This window comes from Drosophila kikkawai, chromosome 3L (assembly GCF_030179895.1).
Source record: "Drosophila kikkawai strain 14028-0561.14 chromosome 3L, DkikHiC1v2, whole genome shotgun sequence".
Classification (NCBI taxonomy): Eukaryota; Metazoa; Arthropoda; class Insecta; order Diptera; family Drosophilidae; genus Drosophila; species Drosophila kikkawai.
In genome coordinates, this window is record NC_091730.1 from 12,618,632 (window position 1) to 12,645,106 (window position 26,475).

The following is a 26,475-nucleotide window of genomic DNA, read 5'->3' on the forward strand; positions in this document are numbered from 1 at the left end:
AATTTATAATAAAATCCAACCGAAACGGATGACTCATCCGTACATTTCTATTTGATTTCCTTTTGCCTTTCGTTTTGCTTTGTTAACAGATTTGTTTTCCTTTTTGGAATTATTTATCTTGGCGCAATTTCTCACACTCTTAAGATTTTTTTTTTTTTGTGTCACTAAATCAGCGACAACCGCCCCGAAGCCATTCCCAATTTAAAGGAGGGGCCCAAACGGGGCGACAACATGAGCCATTTGTCTTAACCTTCAAGAACATTTAGACGTCATTCATCTCTCATAATTTTTCGTGCGCTTTTCTTTGACTTTTACGCATAGCTTGTAGCCTTTTTTGTTTTTCTTTATCTTCTATATAAAGGTTGGTATTTTTCCACCAAACACCCACCCACCAAGCAGGAATTCCTCTTCGAAATGAGTTAAATACAAGTTGTTAGCCGGTCTCGCTGACAATTGTCAAAGTTCTCAGGCCGGGAGACAAATATTTTTCCTACTTAGAGAGAAGGGAGAACCGTCTGCCAACCCCCAAAAGTTGTTTTGGCCTTCTGCTTTTGGGTGGTGGCCATAAAACTTTTCGACTGCGCCAGTCAAGGACGTTTGATAAGATTGAACGGGCAGAGGAAGTTGAAACATTTTGCCGGCCGAACTTAATTTGTATGCTTCTTTTTTTTGACCAAATAAAAAAATAAGAATAAAGTTTTATGAACGGAAATTATAAATGTTTTCGGGGGGGCAGCGTCAAAGTGCAAATTTTTCAGAAAAGCCATTAGAACTAAGTACAAGTCTTTATGGTTTGTGTGTAAAAATATTATGTTTCTAATTAAAGAAAGGAGACATTTTAGTAAAAGGAATTTCGGAAAATAACTTTATAATGTTTTGAAATTTATTTTAATTTTTTTAGGGTTTAAGCTAGGTGAACTCAATTGTTCCAAAAATACTAAAGCTTACTGTACAAATGCGTAGTTTTCTGGGAATTTCTTTGACATATATCTTAAAGATATATAATTATATTTTTACATTCTTTTCCCACATTTTGTATATATGTGTGGACACAACATCGTAAGAATCATTGAACTAGAACTTTGCCAACATAATTCATAAATCACTGGGTGACGCAGTTCTAGCGGAAAATGTCCCTGACTAATATCTATATAGCTGTGTATAGCCCATCTTAATCCGCCATCAAAAATATATGTTAACCGCACCAAATAAATTCCACAAAATACATAAAAGAAGTGAATAACAAGCGAAAACAAAAAGAAAAATGTTTAAAATTAAATGATAAAAATTCCAAAACACAAAAAAAATTAGGTAAATAAAATGTTATAAATTTTGTGAAAGAATTCTTCTCCCAAACTGCAATAAAGTGAGAAAATTTTTGCTGTTTGATTGTCTTGATTACAGTCATCAGTAGACACAAGCTGATTACACCATATACACACAGCACATACATACTTATATATACGTGTAGCGAGCTTGTAGCTTTAGTTATAGATATAGATATAGCGATATGGACATTATACAATACCAGGAGAATGCCGACGCCTCCTGGCATGGGGCCAATAAATTAGGCTGAGCAAATGAAAATGAACAATGAAACCACACTCGTAAACGGTAAGAGATGAGATGAACAATAAAGGTTGATCTGTGGACTAGTAGGTGTTGCACCATATAGAAAGTATAGTTAAAATCTAGATATATATATATAACCCGACACATTTATGGACAATCAATTTAAAAAAAGATAATCACTTTGCACAACAATGTGTCTAATTTATTGGTTTCGTGTGCCTTTCGTTGTACTGTGCCACCTTATCCATGGGATATGGCAAGCAGTTCGGAGGATCATAAATAAACCTCGATTCGAGTGGCGTCGCGTCTGGCTTTCGATTATCAGCTATCAGTTTTCGATTTTTCAGTTTAGCGTGTTACCATTAAATGGGATTTTATTGTTAAGGCTATAAAGCATATTTTATGTGGGTCATATATAATATGCAGTGATGGATTGGGATTTTGACGTAATCAGTAAACCAATTTATGGGGGTTTTATGCACAGAAATTAATCTCTATTAAGGGGTTAAGTGCGTTGGTTCTTTAATCTGATATTTATAAATTATAAAAGTCACATGAATTACTTCATATAATTACTTTATTGTTTCAATTTCTTGATAAATTTACACACACATAATTAATTTCTCTGGCAAGTCACTGGCAATTCCCATTCGATTATATGTTACTCTATAGCTTTGCTAATTTCTTGGGCAAACACGGCTTTAGATCATCGGGAGTGACACTCGGTTTTTACATCATCTTCGAGCTTGACTTACATTGTTCTTATAATAGTTTCTGTCAGTTTTGACACCTCGATATATATGTATATATATATTTGTATAGCTATATGTATGCTTAGTAATATTTGCCCAGTCAGGCCCGCTGCTTATCTCATTGTGTGCGCTCGGCGGCGTTGCCGGGGGAGTACAGCCCGACTTGATGACTACTTTGTCTGTTTACCCTATCCGCCAGATTAAAGTGTCACGAGTCTTTGCCACTATGCTCCGCCATCTTCTCTCTCATCTCCCTGGGCGCCCCTCATCTCCAATTTGCGTTTATTAGATGCACACGACAGAGAGCGGGGCTTGAGCTATGATACCTGGTTGGGTCAGGTTGATGGGAGAGAGGTGAACTTCGTATAGATGCACTGGGAAAAAATGTATAAATAAATAAATAATATAAAATAAATAAATAGGGTTGTAGTTTTTAATATAAAAAACTTATAAAACAAACTGATCCGAATTGTTAAAGAAAATATTTCTCCATTCAAATATTTTTATTAGACCAACCAACATGTCATGTCTTCATATAAAATATTTTAAAAATTGCTTCTTGTGTTAACAGCATTAAGAAAATAATTCTACGATGATTTCCGAACCAACAATGTTTTATTGCATATTTTTAGACTCTTTTATAAACGGTTTTAAATATAAACAATCTCAAATATTTCTTAAAAAATAAATTCCCCAATAAACAACTCAAAAAAACGATTTTACAAGGATTTTAGACTAACCAAAAAGTTATTGCATACTTTTCAACGCTTTTTAAAAAGATTTCAAATTCCGAATTTGCCAAAAAGGTTGTTTAGATACATTTTTATAAGTCAAAATTTAAAATATTTGAATAAGTTGCAAATTAATATTAGTTCTGTGTATAGCCCAGGTGCCACAAGGTGATATATGGATGTCTTGGGTCACAGCTGGCGGTCTAACCCGTATGTATGGACGCGAGTCTTGGCACTTGAGAGCGGCTGGGCGCGTGCTCAACTATTTCGCTGCTGTCTTCTTACGCCCCCCCCCCCCCCCCCCCCCCCAAAAAAAAACCCCTTTCATCCTCTGTGAAGTACTATCGCTACACCCCTGGCACTATGGCACACACATGCTTTTTATTCAATTAACACGGCGAGAAGAGGCAAAAGCTGAAAGACATGCATTAATTTAAGCCAACAACAGCAGCAACAAAACGAGCCTCGGCAGCTGCCAAAAAAATTGACTTAATTTGTTAGGCAAACAATGAGCGAGAGAGGGAAGAAGAAAACACATCACGAGCAGTCCGAAGAAAGGGGTTAAGCGGGTAGGAGGGGTTCTAATCAAATAGCAATCGACATATTCCGTTAATTAGTTGAGCAAATAAGAAGCAACTTTTACTTTTTTTTTGCCCCCTTTGCCAAGCGAAATAATCATGTAAATTGCCATGCTTTAAAACCTTGATGTCCGGCACTTGAGAGTGCAAATAAAATAAAATGGATGAAGGAAAAGAGGAAAAGGTAGAAGTACAGGTTGGAAAATTTAAGTACCCTAAAAAATATGAAAAGGAAACTTTAGAAACTGTAACTGTAAATATTATATTTTCTAGCAAGATTTTGAGAATATTTTTGTGGTGGTTTTTGCTTATTACTTACTTATTAATTTATAACTTCAAATTGAAAATTTTTGAAAATTTTTCCTAAAAAAAACCCTAACTTAAAATTATACAAAAACACAGTTAAAGCTTAAGCACCCTTCTAGACATCCTGCCAGTAGTCCGGACAAGTGTTAGTCCTTAGATACTGGCAAGGCAAAGTTCTGCTACCCTTGGCCACTGTACGAGAGAGAATATCAAAAAAGTGAGATGCAAACGCATTCGGCAAGTGGCCACTAAAAAAAGGAAGACGAAAATTCCAATTGAAAGAGCTGAAAGAAAATTTGCATAAGAGACTGTGAAACGGTTTGCATTTGATGAAAGTCGATTCATGGCTAGCCACGAGGGAGCGGAAATGGGTCTTTCGCCGAGTGAGTAGTGTAGTATATGGCCCACTCAATTCATTGAAAGACAAAAACCATAAAAAAAAGGAAACAGTGATAGACAGACAGACAGAACAGAAAACTGCAAACCGAGAAAACACTTAAAGCGACAATGTGGGGACCCAAAACGAAGAGTATAAAAATGGGGTGGAAAAATAAAAAGGAAAAGTAAGAGTATAAAATGAAAATGCCACCCAACCAGCCACCCAGTGCTTCCCGCATTTCCATCAGTTCTGGTGTCGCTTCATGGTTTGCTTCATTAAAATTTGGTTTTCATTTCAATTAAGTTGCGGTTTGGTTGGCCGGAAAATGCCCGGGAAAATCAAAGAAATTGTTTGGCTTTCGCTGGCAAAAAAAAAAAGAACGAGGGGAAAAATGCCAGTGGTGGTTGAAAGAGAAAATAAAAATGCACCTCTGGGAAGCCTTTCAGGATACTGTTTACCAAAATTATAAGTAATTCAGCAAATAATTAATATAGGGAATAAAGGCGGAAATCAAATCACAAATTTCAACTAATTTCAATTTAATTTCCCACCAATTAATTTCTAGTTAGCTAATTAATTAAAAGATTTCTTGCGGATTTATGGGCCACCAAGAAAGTGTATGTATTTAAGGAAAAACACATTTTCCGCGGGGCCAAATGGTGGCCACCCACTCAAAGTAAATACAATACACCTGCGCTAGCAGTAAACGAAAACAAAAACTGAACACTAAAAACTTTAAAGGGGGCTGGCTTTTCTATCTGATGGATGTGAACGACGAATATGTTTTTAGATATTTTTGCGAAAAATTCCTAACCTGCCTTGCCTTGTGGGAGATGGAATAGAAAATTCAATTTCGCCTTTGATCAGAGATGAAAATTGCATTTGTGGCTGGGGGAGCCGGAATTATTACTATGAAATGTTGCAGGCGGCAAACGGGGCGTATGAGTGATGTGCATCCGTCTAATCATCTGCCAAATGGCAAATGGAACCAAAACGAAACGGAATGTAAAATGCGAGAAATATGTTTGCACACTTAATGAACCAATAAAAGTGCGATAGACAGCTAAATCAATAAAAACATTATATTATTCAACCTTTTCCATGTTTTTTTTACACATTTAGTTTTCTTAAATGGTTTCCTAATTACTTGAAAGAGTGTCAAGCGCAAAGAGACGTGTAATAGATATAAAACGAAAGTGTATATTTTTGGCAGATGCATTTAATATTTCTATTGATTGCCACTTGTGCCTTAAACATGCTTTTCATCTGCGGGCCTTTTCCCTTTTGAACACGAGCGTTTTCATGTTTTCGTTGATTAGCCCTCTAGTGTCTCTTTTCTATTTTCCCTTCCCAGCAAACAATTCAGGGAATTTAATTGTGAATCCAATTGCAAAATGTCTTTAATGTTTGGCTTTCCTCCTAATTGTTCTATTCTTTCTTTGACTTTAATTACCAAAGCATTTTATTCGGTCTGTAAACTCTTACACATATCATATTGTTATGTTAAATGGATCTTAATTAAAATTATTTCTCTTTGCTTGTTTTCTTTGCAGGTGAGTTTACCCCAAGATTTTTATGTTTACGAAACAATTATAAATTGGTGAGTATATTCAAGATGTTAATTAAACAGGAAGAAGTCTTGGGAGAAATGTATAAGCTATTTGTGATAAAGCCCTTGAACATTTATATTTAGTATTTTTTAAACGTTTGCTTGAAAGGTCTTTCGAAAAGCCGCCCCTATAAATTCACTCCCCCTCGTTTCCACTTTCAACTTTATATGCTAAGCGACGGCTTAGTTAATTAACACTCGTCGGCAATTACAAAAAAATATAAAAAAAATATCAGCAGGAGGCAACAATAAAGAGCTCAATTAACGCCACTCACAGCTCAGGGGCTAAAATCGAGGGACTTTCAGGGGTTAAGGGAAGCGGAGGAAATGTGCATGCAGCGGCAACAAACAAAAATTTTACTAGTTCGATGTAGTTTTCATGTGAACGACAATTTGAAAACCCGGTTACATCATTTCTGACAACAAAGGGTTAATTTCCATTACGAGCTTATTGAGAGCGAAACGCAGGAAGCTGTCATTGAGTGAGTTTTTCTCTTACAAAAAACACAATATTTGACAGCAAAAAGCCGCCGAAAATACCATAATGTATATATTTAAATTAGAAAACCATATTTTTAGTTGTTGGGCGTAAATTGAGTAAAGGCGCAACACGCGTGTAGAATGCCTTTGATTTTATTTTGGTTAAGAGCAATGCTTTACACATTTAGAAACTGTCAGAAGACAAAGTGTCTAGAAATTCTTTCGGGCACAAAAAACTACATGAAATGGAAACTGAGTCAAAGTATATATGCGTGGATATGTGGGTGTATCTTTGGACTAAAACTCTTAGTTGCTTGAATTATTGAATCGTGGACATTGTGGCAGCTGCTTGATTTTCAGGCACATTTCCAAATTCCACAACGAATTTGTAATTTCCTTTTGGCGCCCTCTAACGCAGGATTGGGGAAACTGCCCAACCATTGACATTTTCTGAATGAAACGAGTTATAAATAAACAACAAAAAAAAAGCGAAAATGCGGCTACAAAAACCATTTTAATTCATGCCTATCGAAAATTAGTTCATATTCAAATTTGTGAGGCTTTTGTTAGCAGTTTATTTTGGGTCAGTTGTGTGCAGAAGCGATTAATTACGTTTATTTTATAACTAATTGATGTTATTATTAAAGTTATTAGAGAATGAAATATAGAAATATCAGTTTCAATGTAGATTATTTATAGCTTAGGAAAATACATTAGCTTTTTCACAATTTATATTTATTAGTTTTCTAATGGGATAACGTGTATAAAAAGCTTTGTTCATTAAACTAAACTACAAATGTACAGATTTAATCTTTTTAGCTAATTATCCTCTAATTTATGAGGTTATATGTATGAACATTTTAGTCTCAACTGAAAGAATGCAACAGAAAATGTTGCTAGACAAAGGTTGCTATAAACATCTAGCAACACTCAGTTATACTAGCAACATATTAATGTTGTGAAGCTACTTCAGACCGAAAAAGGCTTTTGTTTAATTAATCAAATTTCAGAAATACGTTTATAAACTATTTTTAAATAAAATTAAAGTTATGTGAGATAAAAACACTTTTTTCCTGTATTTAATATTTAAATAATTTCTTTAACAAACTCGTTAACTATAAAAGCTTTTCTAGTCAAACAAATTTCGCTTCTCGAACCACTGTGCTAGGAAAAGCTCTTAAATAGACAGCGCCTCATAGCGGCTGCTTTTCGAAAACTTACAGCTGAAGCTCTGTGGAAAAAGCTCTCTCTTCTGTTGCAGCGTTCTGTTTTCTCTCAGACATTTGCTGTTTGTTTTTTTTTCGTTTGTTGCTGTAGGCAACTTGTCTGGCATACAAAACCTCCCCCCAATAAGCCAGCCTCCCCCCGAACCACCAGCTAGCCCCAGCGGTAGACTTTTCAAACATCGGAACTCATCATCATCATCAGCATCATCGTCAGGGGGCGAAAACACGTGCAGGGAGCGGCGAAAGCCCCGTTTACCTCCCCCTGGATATCGCTCATACGCCGCGTTGGCAATTAATTAGAATTTTCTGCTGTTGCCTTACGCCTACGACAACGAATTGAATTGAAATCAAATTCCCCAAGTTTTCTTCGTTTGTTGTTTTGTTTTCTTGCATTTCACTGTCTTTCCCTTTTTGCCCTCGTTTATTATTATTTTTTTTCTTTTGTTTCGGTCGTCACATGTTTGGCCAGGCGACGTCTCGAATTTCCCGTCCAAAGTGCCAGGTGATAAGGCCAATAAAGGGGTTTTCCCCCTCCCCCTGGAACCACTACAAATTACGTAAATTTCCGATCGGCGAACCTTAACTTTCGCACTGTCTGCCTTTGCCTCTCTTCGATATCAAATTCAAGTTTATTATTTTCGGTTTGTGTGTGGTCAGCGGTTGGCCAAAAAAAACCTGTTGGCCAAGTAGGTAGTTGGTCCTCTGATAAGCCGCCCGCAATATAATTTTTTATTTCCCGCTAACTTGTTCTATTGGGCCATAAAATCGGGCGAATACAGCGCATGTTTGAAGGAATGCAGGAATGCGGAGCGGATGAATAAAAGTATTAGTATTGGAAAGAAATTACTTATTCCAGATTGGTTAGTAAAAGGCAAATATTAGTGAAGAAATAGTTAAAAGTTATATAGTGTCAATTAACAACAGACTTAATTAGTTTACAAACGAAATCATAATTATGATTAAAGCTTTATCATATTCCTGTTTATTTATAATTTAAATCTAACAATATTTACTTAGAAAATGGCAAGACATATCTATATTATTCGTCTAATCTGTCTCTGTCTTAAATAACTTATTACTCTTTTAAATATCAATCAGTTTTATTACAAGTCATTTTTATATTCTGTATAAATTTTGAAAAGTTTTTGCACATTCCCTATTAATTACCTTCTCCCTTTGCTCGTCAATTTTCTATACAATAAATACTTATTAATCGTGACAGCTATCAACTGCCTATAAAAAACCCTTTGTTTCGCGTTTCAATAACAAGAAAAATGCCACAAATTCGCCATCACTCATCCTGGCAGGCAATTAAAAATGATTGAGAGAAACTTAGGTGCCAAGTGCTAGTCAGTATCTTGCTCTGATTTAGCCTAACAACTAAATCGGGCCCTTATATCAACAGTCAACAGGTTTTTTTTTTATTTAGCTGGCCTATCTAGGTCAGCTGGTTGTGAGAGGGACTTAATAATAATAAGCCAGTTGCTGCGGTGTCGTAAAAAAAATCGTTTAAACATTTCAGCATTTCTAAATAATTATTTAGCAAAATGTTAATTTACGACCTGCTGCACTAAACACGTGTATAATGACTCGAACGTCGTCATACCAGAACCATATACCGAGTCACAGAACTACAGAACTATATGTACTAGACGTACTAAAAGTACTATATGTATATATATATTATATATCAGCCATCAGAACCCCAGACGGTTTCATTCTAAGCAAGCAAATCGCAGAATGTTTAATTAAGGTTTGATTTGTTGTGCTTTGTGAGTGCTTTAAATTTGCGGCGACATTTCATTGAAATATTGCGGAAAGTTTCCACAAATTTTCCTTTTGGGAGAATGGTAATAAAATACAAAGAAAAGACACAACAAAGTATTAACTAAAATATAATATTTCTACTGCGAAAATAAAGAGACATATTTATATTTGTGAAATATAAAAGAATATATTGGTTTTTTCTTTAATTTTAGTTGTTAAAATACATTTAACATTTATAACTAAAATTATAATAAAATCTCTTTATTTATATTTTATTTTATATTTATATTATTAAGCACATATATTATTTTAGCGGTTTTGTTTTACTACTTTTTGAATTTTAGTTAAATTCAAAATATTTTAGATTTATTTTTAAATGCACAGAAAGTATAAATTATGCTTTATTTAATTGTAGTTTCTATTTACCATTTTTTTTAATTAATTAATTTTTTTTTTTGCAAATTGTTTACCCCTTCATTAATTTGTTTACTTTCTGTTTCTCTTTTTCACCTCCTGCTTCCGATATTTACTCTGCACAATTTACTTTATTTTTATTTCTATGCACTCTGTTTTTCCTGTGTTTCTTGTTATTGTTGCTCTGCTGATGCACAGGGGGTGTGTGAGTATGTGTGAGTCATTGATTCGATGCTTGGGTGTGAGTGTGTGCAAGTTGCTTTAAATTGCTATTTATAAACCAAGCAACAGCTTCGTCTTCTTCGTTCTCATTCTCAGTCTCAATTGGGTTTGTTTTTAGTGTTTTCAGTGCTCTTTTTCTCTCTCTCTCCTGTTCTTAACACTCTCCCGCTCATTCATCCGTTTCCAATGTGTATATGTGTGTGTATAATACGGAACACACACACTAATGCACGGGGCCGGCGCACGTGGTAGCGAAACGTGATAACACAAAATACAACAACTGGCAACAAAACAAACAGAAAACCTGACAACGTCAGGCGTCGCTGCCGCCGTTGGCTTCGCTGTCGCTGAGCGACGGCGGCAGAGCACCAGCTGAGCGCTGCAATTGTGGATTTTTGCGATTGGTTCCCTAGAATGCGATGGCTCGGCATATAAGCCCGGCCAATGGCGCTCCGCGACGGCACATCCTTCTGCCATTGGCAGGTGCCGAAGCTCCAGCCGAAGCCGCAGCCGAAGTTCGTGTGGCTCTCGGGCTTACGAAGTTGTGTCCCGCTGACTTGTTGCTTTTTTGGAGCTTCCAGAAATAGCCAACTTACACGGCGCCACGGGGCGTATACTCGATATTCGAATGCAGGGCCTTCGTCTCGCCTGGGGAGAACAGGTGACCGGCCAAAAGCATGCGTTTGCAGATGTTCCCTCGTGCTTGCAGAGGGTGACTTCTCACACCAAAACAAATTAATGTAGAGGGAAATACAAAGAAAAAGGACATGTTTTTTGGGCTGAAAGATTTATATCTATATTGAGATTTTATTTATTTTGTTATAATAATAAACAAAATATTTAACATGGTCTTTAGGGATTTTGCACGTTTTAAGTTTCTTTTTTAGTTTATTAACTATGTATAATGAATGAAATAAGGAACAATAGTTAACATTTTAAAAATATTTTGCAGTATCTATTAAACAGTTAAATGTATTTCAACCTGTAACTTGTAATATAAATTGAAATAGTTAAATGGTTCTGTTACATTTTTCCAAGAATATTATATGATCTACATCAATGTTGAGTGCTCATTAAGAATTATGACTAAATAATTAAAAAATCTTGATACCAATGGGAATACCTTTCAAAACAAAAAAATCCCCAGAAAATGTACCGGACCTAGGTCAACGTGAAATTTATATAAGAATAATGGTATTATTCCCCACTGAAATTGTTGGAATTATTTTCAAAATATTCTAAGAAAGCGCTGCTGCTGGGCACTGCGACCTACGCCAATATCAAGTATACGCCCCGTTAGCAGCTACTACGCCTTGGGTTTTGTCTGAAGTGAAGTACCCTTCGTCCCGCCAATAGATCCGCTTACTTGCCATGACGCAGCGCTAATTAGTTGGTGGCACAGAGAGACGATTCTGGCCATATTACGCATACGTCACGTGTTGCAAACGCATCAGTGCCAAATATATATGAAGTAAATCGAGTATTGGCCACGCATTTGGCTTAAACGGCGCTTATATATATCAATGTATAATGATATATATATAATATATAGACTGATATAGCTTGTTTAACTGTAACGACGGGCAAATGAGAGACAGGCCGACAGTGCGAAGCAACTGGAAACCTTTGAGCCGTATCTGTAGCTGTATCTGTATCTCTATCTGTATCTGTTTCTTTGAGTACGCTTGCCTGCCGTTCAACGTGCAGTTCTCTCCCTCTCTCAATTAATTTTGGCGGCGTGTGTGTGAGAGTGTGCGCCCGGTGTGTGTCCACAACACGTGCTTAGAACTGCGCTAGACAGTGGGCTTTGGGTCATATTGAAATCCGCGTGACTTTGCCGCCGCAGCGCAGTTGCTGCCGCTGCCACAGTCCCTTTTTGAAAATACAGCTGTGTTCAAGATAATAGTTGTACTAGCTAAAAACATAATAAGCAATAATAATTGGTATAACAAATTATTGCTTACTGAAAGAGAAGCATCCGGAAGAAAGGCAATAAATTTAAAAGATATAAATTCAAGTTTTATTTTAAAGCGTATACCTTTAAATACACTTTAGATCTTTAGGAATAGTAGCTTAATCTTCAAAGAAGTTTTTAAACAAATTAATTAAGCCACAATTTCATAATTCTTTGATTTTCAGAACAGACATATAAGTATTTTTAAGACCTAATTTATAATTAAATTATTAAACCACTATTCTTACTTAATATAAATTTTCCTATGCTGCTTTACCAACGATTCTAGTTTATTATACTTTTCCAAGTTCTATTTTTCTGCTCAGAGCTGTATGTAAGTGTATAATAAATATTTTTTATATACAAATATTTTGTAGTGACAGAGTTTGATAAAAAAAAAACCGAAAAACAATTATCAAAGTGGGAGAGGGAGCGCTGTTTTTGGACCGCCGCCCTTTACGTAAGGCGACTTACTTGCAGAAAATTGCAATTTTAGCAGGCCGAGAGCGGCGGCGTCACCGTTGACGCCGGCAGAGCAGCGACTGCAGCAGAGGCAGCGGAAAACCAGAGACACTGAGACCGAGGAAACTTTGCTCGCCCGGCATTCTGTCGCATCGCGTTCTCATGTGAAAATCGTCGCTGCGCGTTTCGTTCCGAGTTCCTCAGTGTCGAGCGGGAAAACCCAAGCAAAAACAAAAATATTTAGAAAAGAAGCAAAATAAAAACAAATCGAGAATTTATTAAATTAATTCAAGTTGAATTCCCAGAAGGGCGAAAAAGTTCTGGAAGAATTTTCAACTGAATGCAATATTTTTTATTCCCACACCAGTTTCAAGTGCAACAATTGTGAAATCAATCCAGTGTCAGTGTCAGTGTGTGTGTCTCTTCAAATCGCATAAAAAATAGCTACAATAAAAAGATCAAAGAGAGAGAGAGAGAGATAGAACCAGCCTGAGAGAAAGAGAGAGAGTGAGAGCCGGAGATCTCTCAGAAATTCTCTGTCCAGCGGCGCCAAAGTTACGGATCCAATTTCAAACAGTTTAATTTAATTTTAATTTTACAACTACAAGAAACAACAAGACCCAGAAAGCAAAAAATCAACCGAAACAACAAAAAACCCAAAGCAAAAAACGATCTCATTTCTAAGCAGCAACAAATTCTGAGAATAAGAAAAGGTATTCCACCAAAAAAAGGCTGAGAGAAGGAAACGAATTACAATTCAATTGATTTGGCAAATAATAATGTATTTGTTTTGATTTATAAAATAAATAGAAAATATATAGAAAAACTCTTCAAAATTTCCATCCTGTAATTTCCAATGAAAATAATCAATTGCTAAACAAACACGTAAAGCCTTTGTCCCCGATTAGCGACTCAATTTCTATAGAAAGAACGTCACAAAAATCTTATTATTAAAATTAATTGAACTAAAAGAAAGCGCAAGACTATACAACTATACAATGCCTTTTCTTATTCCTAATCTTCATGATCATCAATTAAAAATAATGCAAACTAAATAGAAAACATACAAAAATAGACGCAAACAAAGTGCATTTTTCACGACCACGGAAAAACAAGCGCCTACTAACAACACACAAAACTATCTTTATCACCCCCATTATCACTATCAGTATCAGTCACTATCAATAATCTAGAGTCCAGCACTCATCGATCACTTCCCTAAACTGAATCACTCTCAACATTCCCCACGATCGCCACCACTTCATTAGAAACCACCAATATTGGCTATCAATTGGCTAGAAACAACCAGAAAAAAAAAATCTAGAACAAATTGGAAACGAAAAAGAGGAGCAACACACTAATCTGGGTTTTCAAATGAAAGCACAATCTTTTCAGATGTGGGCGATTTAGAGGGCACAAAAACCCCCAGACAAAAACTAGAAATTTTCCATTAAAAAACTCGACTCAAGTGAATCAGTGTTTTCTGTGAGACAATGCGCACAACTTTTGGCCGTGGCCCAAAGTTTATTCTGCTAACAAGCAAGTTCAACCACGTTCAACACAAGGAAGTGATCACTTAGGCATTTGCCAAAATCCAAACCAAACCCAAGCCCAGTGAATTAACAACCCAGTGAAGCCAGGACCCAGTTAATAAACCAGTGACCATGTCGTCGGATACGAATTCCTGCACCAGTTTCTTTAACCAGGAGCATGCCAATGCCACCCTGTCGCAGTATTTCCAGCAGCTCAATTCCCAGGTGGCAGCTGCAGCGGCCACAACCAATAATAACAACAATAACAATAGTGGAAATAGTGGCAACAACAGCAGCAGTGCCAACAGTGACAGCGGCAATGATGGCAGCATGACGGGATCGGGCTCAGGATCAGGATCAGGATCTTCCACCATGGACAACCATCGTAGCAGTGTGAGCAGCAATGATTCGGGCAAGAGCTCGGGCGGAGGATCTGGTAGAGGATCTGCGGTGACCAACAACAATGTGAATGCCTGGGCCTTGCAGCAGCAGCAACAGACAGCAGCCCTGCATCATCACCAGCAACAACAGCAGCAGCAACAACACCAACAGCACTTGCAGCAGCAGCAGCAGCATGCTCACCAGCAACATGTGGCTGCTGTTATGCAGCAGCAACAGCAACACCAGCAACAGCAGCAGCACTCACATCACGCCCAACAGCAGCATGCACAGCAACAGCATCATGGCCATTCATTGCATCCGCACCACACACATCAGCAGCAACAACAACAGCAGCAGCAGCAGCAACAACACCACCAGCAGCAGCATCAGCAGCAACATGCACAGCAACAGCAGCAGCAGCAACACCATGCCGCCCAGCTGGCCCACACACTCTCCTCAGCGGCAGCGGCCGCCGCTGGTGGCAACAATAATACCAACACACACTCCATTTTCGGCACCGGCAACTTCCATTACAAGACCAACAACTCGTGGACACTGCCCACGTTGACATACCAGCGGATTTACCAGGAGAATCCCCATTACCAGCGCAACTCCTTCATGGATCCGCAGAGTAATGTTGCGGCCGCTGCCGCTGCTGCAGCAGCTGCAGCTGCTGCCTCCGCTGCTAGTGTGGCGAGTGGCAACCAGGGAACCAGTGCAAATCCCAGTGGAAATAATAACAATCCTGCTGTGGCAGGACCCAATCCCGGCCAGAACAGTAATAATAACAATAATAATAACAGCGGGAGCAACAACAACAGCGGCAACAGTAACAATAATAACAACAACGTGTCGTCGGTGCAACATGTGGCCAATGCCGTGGCAGCAGCCGTTATAGCCAATGAGCATCAGAACCATTTGAACAGCCTCAAGGCGAGGTTTCAGCCATCTAGCTCAGGTGAGGTGATATGAAGAGAGAGAGTGGGTCTGAGAAGGTTGGGATTACTCAAAGGAAAAGTTTTGTAAATGTTCCATAAAAACAAAATAAATATAAATAAAAGCCATTTACTACAATTTCAAATACTTTCACAAAACCTTAAATGGAAACTTAGTAGAAAATATCTAATTAATGACAATTATTGCTAACCAAGATTATCATAATAAGAAGTAGTAGTTGTAGTATTACAAACAAGATACTATACAAGTAATTAGAACAATCTCTCCCTTGACTTGACAACTATATTTGTTCATCCCCTTTTGTTGACTAATTTGCAACGTAAAAGCTGAAATCGGGAATATGATTGACGCCACCCTTAAAATTTGTACACAACTGATAAAAAGCTATGACTAGTTTCTATGATTACTCGCCATTTTCCCTCTGAGCCTGTCTTTTGTATTAGAAAATTAGTATTCCATTGTGGAGCCCCGATACGAAGCCCTTAAGTAAAGTGTCTGGAAAATGTCGATCTGCTTGAAAGACCAAAACGAGCTGATATCATCGGACGTCAGCGGCCGAGAACTTTGCGCAGTGCGAGCTTGAAAAGCGCACAAAAGTCAAGAAAGCTTGCCGCGCACACGTGAGCTGGGCTATATAATATATATATAAATATATATTTGTATAGGGAGTAGACTATATATATGCCATGGACTGACGTCGTCTGTTTGAAATTGAATAGGAAACGGAATTCAAATGTATCTGCTTCATTTGTAAATGTATCTTTGCACCGCGGATCGTTGGGTCTACATTTATATATAATTTTTTCCGCAAGGGAAGTTTGATTTGTTTTTGTAATTTACTGTTGATTATTGATTTGATTTAGATAGAAACTAAAACTATTGACGACCTAGGCTAAACTTAAAACTATCATTCAGAAGAGTCTATAAAGATAATAATAAACAATACCCTCAAGGTTATATTTATCTTATCTTTTAATGCCTTTCTACACTACCCAACCTAGTTAATAAAGAAATTCTCAATTTTCATGGCAATTTTAACCGGAAAATGATTTAATGTGCCTTAAAAATTCCCATTTAATATCAATTATAAGGGCACAAGTGTGTGACATTTAGTTTTGGCTTTTCAATGCTGTTGTTGATTTTCAGTTTCGTTTTTTGGCACATCCTTTCACCCTTTTTTGATCTACTTTGTCAATGCATTTGGCACAAATCCCTTTTGAAAAGCGCGACTAAGCCACCATTTTCCCTTTTCTTTTTTTTTCACGAAAACTGACCTCAGAGAAAATGCATTTGGCTTGATTAGATTTCGGAATTAGGCTGATGAGATTTTTATGGCAGATGATATGGAAATGCATATGGCAAATGGAATGTGGGTGGTCTTTGTGCCACCTCTCCCCCCACATGATTGTTGTTTTTCGCCATTTTTTGCTGGGTGAAATTTTCGCTATTGAATATATACTGGAAATGACCTTTTAAAGGCAGAATGAATAATAATTTTTATGAATTTTGATGTGCTTGTCTGTGTGTGTGTGTGTGGGAAGCGGGGAAAGCTAAAATGGATAAATGTCAGTTGTCGTTGTAGGTGGGCCCCCTCCATTCAGGGACAATTTTCCGCCACCCTTGACAAGCCAAAAATGTTTCTCAATTAATTCTCATTTCCAGTGGCTAATTTATTGAACATGTAATGGTTTTTATAGGGAAATTGCTGCATTTATTTGTTGTTTTATTTTATGTTTAATTTTTAAATAATATAGAAAATTTTATATATTAATACTATTTCTATCTTTTTGTTTATTTACAGGTAAGCATCGAGTACCAATGCTATAGAACTGCTATGGCAATTCATTGTGAATTTAAGTGTTTTTGTCTTTTGCCTAACTTCTTACTGGTAAGCTTGTGTTGTTGTCCATTAACTAACATTGATCATTCAAAGGATATAGTTTATATTTTAAAAAAATATAGGGTATTTATTTATTGTTATTGTTTTAAAAAATAGTTTCAAAAACGGTTCAAAAATATATTTCTTTAACATTAATTTAATCACAAAAGCTTAGAATTCTCAACGGGCAGTCAACTGTAGATATTCACGCTTAATATTCAAATTAAATTTTTCTAAAATAAAATTTAATATTCAAATATATTAATATACAATTTTTGGTTTAATATATATATATGAATATTATTTTAAAGACCAGTTCGTCTTAGTTTTTTGTCTTGCTTCATCGTTAAATAAATTTCTTTCTCAGGAATTTATTTACATTTGAAAAGAAAGATACAAAAATCCCCAAACTTGAAGCTCACCAAAAGTCACTCAAAGAGGCGCGAGCCGAAAGCTTTTCTGGGCCTCACTCAAAACAACGCTGCGCCGCTGCCGGCGTCGACAGCGGAAAATCAGCTTCCGCATTCGAGCACGGCAGCGCGGCTCCCGCCAAGCGTGGCGGCAGTGGCGTCGGCAGCGACGAACTTTGGCAGGCTGCGCGAAAGAAAGTAAACAGGCGGAATGCGCAAAAAAAAAGCAGAGCGAGAGCAAGAGAGAGACAAAGCGGGGGCTTTCTGGCTTTCGGTTTCAAGTTTGGCTTTTATTTCGCTGTCAGCCGCTTCTTCTCTTTTCCTCTTCCTCTTCTGCGGGTTTCTCTGAGCTGCTGCTGCGCCGCTGCCTTTGGCTCTGCCTCTGCCACTTGGCTCAGCTGCGAAGCTGCGTTGCACGGCGCTGGCGACGCGCGCGTTCACTCAGCGTTCGCAGTCCGGCGGCACCGGTTCGATTCCACGGGCTCTCCACCAAAACCCCCCCAAAAAAAACTAATAAAAACTAAAGGCCGAAAGCAAATAAAAAACACAAAATATCCCCCGTACTACACATGCAAGCAAAGGCCATAAAAATAATACGTATACGACGCGTGTCTTCGTCTTTAGCACCGCGCTTTCGAATCCAAATTCGAATTCGTGCGAACCTGTGAACTTTCGTTTCCTCTGCGCATCGAAATTCGCGGTAAAGGAAGGAGGATCGCCGCCCAACATTTTCCCAGGATTAAAATGTATTGTGCAGTGGAAGAAAATAAATGATCTTCAGAGTGAAATTCAAAGAATTTATATACGAAATTTCCTAAAACACAAAGTTATATATGAAACCTAAAAATACATACATATTTATGCTGCTGAAAGCTAAGAGCATAAATCAAAAGTGTTTATAAGTTTGTCAAACAAAAAGTAATTAAACTAAACGATCATCAAATAAATAAAAGTTCCATAAAAAAAACTTTTCCCTTAGGCTGACAAAGTATTCAAATTATTTTTAAAGGCTGGTAAAATATTGGAATTGAAAAAATGTAGAGAAAATTATTTAAAATAATAAAAATTTGTATTTTAAAATTAGTTATAACCTTTTTAAAAAGTTTTTAATAAATCTTTCTTACATTGAAACATTTTTTTTCGAAGCTTTTACCTTAAGAAGCTGTATTTGATTATTTAATTAGAAAAACTTAATTTATAATCTAAATGTTAGAATCAGAAATAAGAATTATATTTAAACAAAATTCTTTAATTAAAAAAAAAAATACTCTTTAGAAATTCCGAATATTTACACCGGCTTTTAAATAAATGCAACCAATATTTCAAATTTTTTAACCACAAGCCAAGCCATTGAATCATTAAAAACAACAAAATTAAGAACAAATACTGTAATAACGAAAAGAAAAACGCAAAGGCAGCAACATTAGCTCGGAGCAGAAGCAACACCAACGCGAATAAGTGCGACGATCAGTTTGACAAATAGCAAAAACGCATAGCAAAAACATTTCGCTTAGTGCTTTGTTGCTGCTTGCTGTTGTTGCCGCCTCAAGGTCAAACTTTTCTCATTCAAAAGCGGCGGCGGCGGGGGGCGAGAACCGAACCCCTTAACAAAACGGCCCAGCCCCACAGCAAAAAAAAAGTATTAAAAAAAAAAAAAAATAAAACAACGCTCAGTACGCGGAATAGTTGACAACGAAATATAGCAGTGGCAGCAACAAAACACACAGCGTAATAATAGAAAAAGCAAACAAAACAAACAATAGAAAAATTGCGAATGCGAAAAAAGCGACACAAACTTGAATAAAAACTGAGCCAAAGCCCTCACAGTATTCTGAGCGGTGTCTGTGTGTGAGTGTGTGTGAGAGCTTAATGTTGCTGCCGTGATCGCCACAAGCAATTAGAATTGCTGCGGGAGCAGTAGCAGCAGAAGCAGCAGCAGCATCACAGCGGCGCGTGCGATAAAAAGCTTTTTCCCATTTCCATTTCCATTTCCACTTCCAATTTCAATTTCAATTTGTTGTTAATTAAGTTAGCAAGCAGCAGCGGCAGCAGCAACATGCAATAAAACACTACGAACTGAGCCAGGGGAATCGTAACCAATTGTGATCTCAGCAATGAGAATGGACTATCAAATGCCACCGCCAGCTTTGGCGCTTCAGCAACAGCAGCAGCAGCAGCATCTTGGCCTGCAACATCAGCAAAATCAGCTGCAATTGCTGCAGAATGTGCAACAGCAGCAACAGCAGCAGCAGCAGCAACACCAGCAGCAGCAGCAGCAACAATTGCTGGGCCAACAATTGCCACCTCTTAGCAGCCTGCCACTGCAAGTGGTAAACAACCTGCCGCATTTGCTGGGTGGCAACAACAATAACACCAACAATTCCACCAATAACACCAACAATCCGAATCTCAACTGCAACAACAATCTGCTACGCAACTCTATGCAACACCAGCAGCAGCAGCAGCAGCAACAGCAGCAGCAGCAACTGCTCAATAGCCTGAGCAATAATAATGTTGCCAATGGCAACTTGCCACCACCAACGCAATTGTTGCAGCATCATCTGCAACATTTGGCGCATGTGAATGTGAATGCAGCAGCGGCAGTGGTGGCTGTGGCAGCCAACAACCTGCAACAGCAGCAGCAGCAACTTGCCACCGGCAACAACAGCAACACCAGTCCCGGCAGCAACAATAACAACAACATACTCAATCACAACAATCTCAATATCATTATCAATAACCATAATAATAGTAACAATAATAATAACAACAATCCAGCAACACCAAATGCAAATCTTGTGGCTAGCAACAATGCCACGCCCACGGTTAATACCGCCGTTGCGGTGGCGCAACAGCAGCAGGCGCACGAGAATAGTTTGGTCAATAGTTTAGTGGGTGTTATTAATGGCACCACCAACAACACCAACACCACCACCAACAACAACAACAACAATAGCAGCAGCAACAACAACAATAATAATAATAATAACAACAGCAATACCAACAATAATAATACAAGCAACAATAATGGAGTTGGCGATGACAACAATCGATGGACACAGTTCCAGGTGCAACAATTGTGGAAGCAACACGCCAACTACTTGAACGGTATGCGATCTCAGCAATTAATAATACAACAATCCAAGGGATGAGTTATAATTACGAACGAGGGTTTAATTAAGAGCAACACCAACTAGTAATTTAAAATTTAGAACTATATTTATAGAGCTTAATTTTGAAGGAAAACAAAATTAGAAGGTTCTAATGATTAAGTCTTCTTAGAGAAAAATTCCCAACTACCCACATGTTGATACTGTGTCACCTCTTGACCTTGACTAGCCAAGTTTATTTCCTTGTCCACAAATTGATTGTATGCCTGGCTAATTTTGCTCACACCTCGGGCACACACACACAACCCCTCCGGAAACCAACGACCCTGATGCAGTGTCAAAGTCAGCTTACATCGATTGGCGAGGGGGCACACATGTGTGTGGTGGCAGTGGCTATTTATTTAGGGGTTCCTCTAATTGAAGAGACAACATCAGAGAGGGGTGTTTGGGGGTTTTTGGATTGTAGATTTACTCTGACATTTCCGCGTGGGGTAGGTTAGTCAAAAGTCGAGTAAACTCAACTTTCAAACCTTTCGGACTTCGTTTCACAATCACTTTTGCTTTCGACTTTAGGCCATGCTCTCGGCAAGGGCCAAGACACGGCAACAACTAAAGCAACAACTTGTTGAACGCGACATTTCCAGACAACTTTCGTTTCTGACTTTTGGGTGCTTTCCATATATATATATATATTCCAGGCAACGTTGTTGTTTTAGTTTTTTTTTTTGTTTTTATTATTATGTATTTAAAAGCCGCTTGGGCCCGGCCTTTTGGCCGTCTCTCGTCTTTGGCCTTTTGTTGTTATCACCCAAAGTTGATCTGCAAAAAAAAAAAAGACAACAAAAGGGCAATTTTTGTGTGTTGCGCGGCATAATTTATATTTGTCCCAACAAACAATATTAAATTCGTAAGCGGCTCTTTAGCTGCCGAAAAAAATGCGTTTTTACTTTCATTGAGGATACAACAACAACAACAACAGCATTAACAGCAGCAACAGCAGCAGCAACATTGCCGTCGTCAGCTGCTCTGTCGGCTTAGCAACATCACCGAAAAATTAACTTTCACTTTTTCGGCAGTTTTTAAATTCATTTCTTTCTTTGCTTTTTTTGGTAGTTTTTTTTTTTTTTGGTCTTTTTGATATTTTTGTTGCTGTTACTGTGGCTTTTGATGTTGACTTTGTGGGCTCTTCTTGAAAATAAAACTGAGAGAAGCTGCGGCGTAAAAAAAACCAATGTTGAAGGGTTCCAGTTCAGCTTAAAACAGTGGGAAATAAATATAATTTTATCTTAATCAAAAAAATGTACAATTTCGAAAGTTGCCAAAAAATCAACAAAGTAAGGCTGCGGGGGGTTTTCTGTTAAATATTTTTATCTAAATAGCTGTTATTATTATGATTTATGAGCTGGGAAAAGGTCTTGTATACCTGAATTTTGGCATATTCTAAGGGGAAAATGTAGTATATATTTTTATAAATTTTATTATTTTAAAGAATTCCCAAAGCAACACATTTCTAGCACGTTTTCTTCTTTTTAACAGTCACATCTTCTTCTGCAGCGTTCAGTTTCAGCTTTTTTCTATCAGAGGAATTGCCAATGAACACCTCAAAAGTCGCCTCGAATTTCCAATGACTTGAGCCATTCGTTCATTCGTTTGCCTTAATCTGACGTTTCATGACTTCCTTTTGTTTGGATTATCTCCGGGGGGAAGCTTTGCTGGCACATTAATGTGGCTAAATGTGCGGTGAGACATGCCAAAAGGCAAAAAATGAAAAAGGGGGGGCCTCCAATGGGGACTAGAAAACCCCCCGAGGCGTCGTCCGTCACACACTCACCCAGATAGGCGGCCTGCCAAAATGCAACGTATTACAGTTATTTCAATCAAAAACGCCTCGGCTACTCGGCTTACTCGTCTTGGCCAAAACGCAAGATTGTTGCCAATTTACGGAATATATTGTTGTTTGGCCCACAGTCGTCGCGGTGGCTAAGGCGGCGGCGCATGTTGCGCAATCGTGTGGCGGTACGGCGGTACAACGGTAAAACGTGCGAATTGCTGCGACGCTGCCAGGTGAGAAACTTGAATCAGTGAAAGTGGCCAAAAGAGAGCTTTGTCTTTTAGCTCTGGCGTACCACGAGGCGTATGAGCAATCTGTTCACACGTCGTCGTGCCAGGCGAAAAATACTCTCGTCGGTACAAAACAAAATAAAGACCAGAAGCACTTTGATTGAATTTACTGTGTGTTTTGATTACGTTTTAGCCCAGTCCCGCCCAGTCCTCTTTCGCCGTGCTCTGCATATTCGAGGCAATTTTATTTGGGTTTCGATGTCTCTGGTTGTTCGTTCGTGTTTTAGCCTCTCAATCCCAGTGGCTTTATGGCATGAGTCTATAATTTGATAGAGCCAACACGATACGTATGATTATCGGTTTTGCTTCCTTATTTCTGCTAATTAACCGTCGCCAGCTAACGTTGCGGCTTTCTTTCTGAACTGAAACTGAAATTGGGCTAATGGGTTGAGTGGGGGAAAAACTGCGATCAAGTTGCATGTGGCAAATTGTGTCGCTGTCTCGAGGATTTTCACTTTCCCCCGGCGAGACGGGCAATTAAACTATTGCAAAATATTTCGCTCACTCGTTCGCCTCACTCTTTCTTGTCTTTCATAATTTTCTATTAATTTCGTAATCACAAAGAAAGCGGTCTGCCGTTAGGGAAATCGCGTTTATAACCGCTACAGTCTGTCTGTCTGTCTGAAAATTCAGAGTGTATGAAATGGCAGAGAATTAAATTGCACAGCTGGAAAGATTGTGAAATTGAGGAAAGCCTTTCGTGGAAAGCATTTCGTATTTAAAAGTATATAATGTTTTAATGATTTTATAGAAAATTAAATAATTTTCAATTTTAAACGCATTTTGGTCAAACTTTAAGTAATTGATTATTTTGTAAAATTTCCTGAAACTTTTAAATAAGCAAACTGTATAATACTTTTTACTATAAACCATTTTCAAGCCATTATTAATAATATTTAAATTGAATTCAAGTTCAAATATGATATTAAAAAACAAGAGTTAGGTTTTTAATTCCCTTAATTTCAATTAAATTTACTAAAATATATACTTTAAACAAGAAACATACTTTTTTTTTTACATTTTTACTTTACCATTTAAACTTAAAATTAAAAGTAAAAGTTGTAATCCTCTAATAACAAGTTTTCCTAAATTTAAATCTGCCAAAAGCTAAGTACTTTTTCATGAAAACCTAAGCCTTAGCCACAAATATCCATGCCAACAACCCGGAAATCAAAAGTCCATCACATTTTCCCACACATAATTAATTTCACAAAAAAAAGAGCGGTAGAAGGCATAAAACAAACACACACATAAATACTTAAAACGTAAAAAAAGGTAAAAAAGCAATGCAAATGAGCGCAAATACGGAATGAATGCAGTGCACACAAAAACCTCAAAGGCAACAACACGCAAACACACAGAGACAGCGCAACAATCGAAAGTGTTACACTTTCTGCACTTCACCAACAACAACAACAACAGCAGCAAAAGAAACAACAATAATGGCAACAACAAACCATAAAAAAAAAGTGCGATGTACATATAGTTTATACAGCGATGTAATACACCAAGTCACTCATGCGCAGTAACAACAACCAACAGAAAAGGCAGTAACATCAACTGTAACACCAACAACAAGACAGGAAACAGACTTTAGATAGGCGACTTTTGTATACCCTTTGGGTTTATTACCTATAATTATAGATATCTGCAAAGACTAATGTAAAATCTTTTGTTTACTATTAAAATAAGTGTTAGTCCTGAGTTTCTAGATAAATTTGTTGTATAAAATATTATTTTAATATATTTTTTGTTTGCTTACTTCTTTCTACCATATTGATAATACCCCCTTAAAAGAGTATAAAAACCCGTCACAGTTGCGCCATCGACGCCGGCAGCGACGCATGCGCAGAGAATTACCTGAATGAGTGAAAGAGCGAGAGTGGAAGTGAAAAGAGTGCGAGAATGGGGGACAGAGAGAGGCAGAGAGACAGGTGAAAGGGGCGGACAGCGCAATCAAAGCGTTGTTGTTACTGTTACCGCTGTGATTATTGTTGTTGTTGTTGCTGGTTTTGAACGTGTCTGCCGGCAACAGAAATGCAAAAAGTTGCATAATTTTGCAACTGCTTCTATTTATTTTCTTTTTTTTATTATTATTAAACCTATATTATTTTTATAGGCATCGTTGATTCCTCTTTTATTGATCTTTATTATTATTATTATGATAATCTAGGGGTGTTAAAACGGGCCGAGCAAAGCAAACTTTCGCGTGGAATTAATTTTCATAAATATTTGTCAATGCCGTCAGCAGCATTTCAAGATTGTTCTTCCCGCAGAAGCTGAGCTGAGTAGCTTTTTGGTTTTGCGTATTTTTTAAACTGGTTTTTTGTTTTGGGGATAGTTTTTTTTTTTACGAGACTTGTTTTTTGCTGCAAGCACTCTCACTTTCATTTCGCTTGTCCAGGGAAATTGGAGGGGGAGGAGATTTTGAGACGGATGTGAAATGGAATCAAACATTTAATTGGTTTACCTGAGAGGATATATCTTAAGGAGCAATTAAAAATGTGCAGCAGATAAACCAGAAAATTAATGAATAAGCAATATTGATTTAAGGATAAAAAGCGGGTTTGGTAAATTGATAATATTATGAGAGATAAAATCACAAATATTAAATGTTAATAAATGTTCAAAATGTAATTACCAAAGCTTAAACGCACTTTCAATCAACCATAAAATCTTACTTACTTCCTTCAGTGACTAAATTTTAGTCATTTCCTCAATTACCTCTTCAGTTATACATTAAAATCATAGTCACTAAAACCCACAACTTAAAAATTCAAGCTGTTTCATACTAAAACCCGAAAAAAACGAAATAAAAAGTGAAAGTTTAATTCCCAAAAAAAAAAATATATATCTGAAAAACCTACGGACCATGGTCCACTAAAAATTGTGGCCAACCATTAACACAACAAAGACCACAAAAGTTAACAATTTACAGAAAAAATAATATGCCAGTAATAAGCATAATAATAATATTATTAGTTTCATAAAAAAAAGAGAACTCGCAGCTGTGTGAGAGCGTTTCTCCGCGGAGAAACAATATGTTTGTTGTCGTAGGCCCAACGAAAAAAAAGAGAGAACTACCTGTTATCTCCATCTCTCTGTATCTCTTTCTAATGCGTGTCCCTCTCCCTTTCTAATGAAAGTGAAATACAGACTAAAAACGCACGAAAATTATGCAAATTATTTTAATTACCAAAAATGAGAAATTTCTTTGGACCAAACACAAAGAGAAACACACCAAAAGGTAAAATAAAAAAATAAAATAAAACCCAAAAAAGGTGCGAGGGCTCCCAAAGATGACACAGAAAGAAAAAATGGCTTGACCCACTTAAAATGGCAAGAGAAACTGAAACTGAAACCGAAACCGTATCGGAGGCACAAACGAGAGGAGAAGATTAAGTTGAATTCCTGTTTTGGGTTTTTGCTTCTAAAAATAAACCAACGGACAAGATTCCTGCTGTTAAGCACACAAATCAACGATGCTGATGACAGTGAAAGTGAACCGAAGACACAAATAAATTCAGATCGAAGGCAATAAAATAAAAGTAAAAGTATCTTTTGACTGAGGGTCCAACTCATTTGCATCCTTTGCCGTTCCTGCTCAGATATTCACCTATATCCTCGCATTTA

General features: G+C 37.3%; 1 protein-coding gene and 1 long non-coding RNA gene across 20 annotated transcripts in view; one reads left to right on the top strand and one right to left on the bottom strand.

Moving 5' to 3' along the window:
* The window catches only part of Pdp1 (PAR-domain protein 1), a 59,079-nt gene that overhangs the window by 26,513 nt on the left and 6,091 nt on the right, over positions 1–26,475 (top strand). For 2 of the 18 annotated variants that reach the window (XM_041775533.2, XM_041775531.2), the window contains exon 1: positions 12,589–15,323. The exons of 8 other annotated variants lie outside the window; for them this stretch is intronic. In XM_041775533.2, the coding sequence (XP_041631467.1) occupies positions 14,117–15,323 (1,207 nt within the window). In that variant the 5' untranslated portion in view covers positions 12,589–14,116. Of the gene's footprint in view, positions 1–12,588; positions 15,324–17,970; positions 18,358–18,984; positions 20,720–26,475 lie in introns of those variants that run through there. 8 more of the 18 variants (XM_017161091.3, XM_070286083.1, XM_070286084.1 and 5 more) reach the window with 8 other exon arrangements.
* LOC121502290 (uncharacterized) overlaps positions 1–26,475 on the bottom strand; it is an 81,582-nt gene that overhangs the window by 1,463 nt on the left and 53,644 nt on the right. The window contains exon 4 of one of the 2 annotated variants that reach the window (XR_011445055.1): positions 2,132–2,698. The exons of the other annotated variant lie outside the window; for it this stretch is intronic. This is a non-coding gene — a long non-coding RNA (uncharacterized lncRNA). Of the gene's footprint in view, positions 1–2,131; positions 2,699–26,475 lie in introns of those variants that run through there. 2 annotated transcript variants of the gene reach the window in all.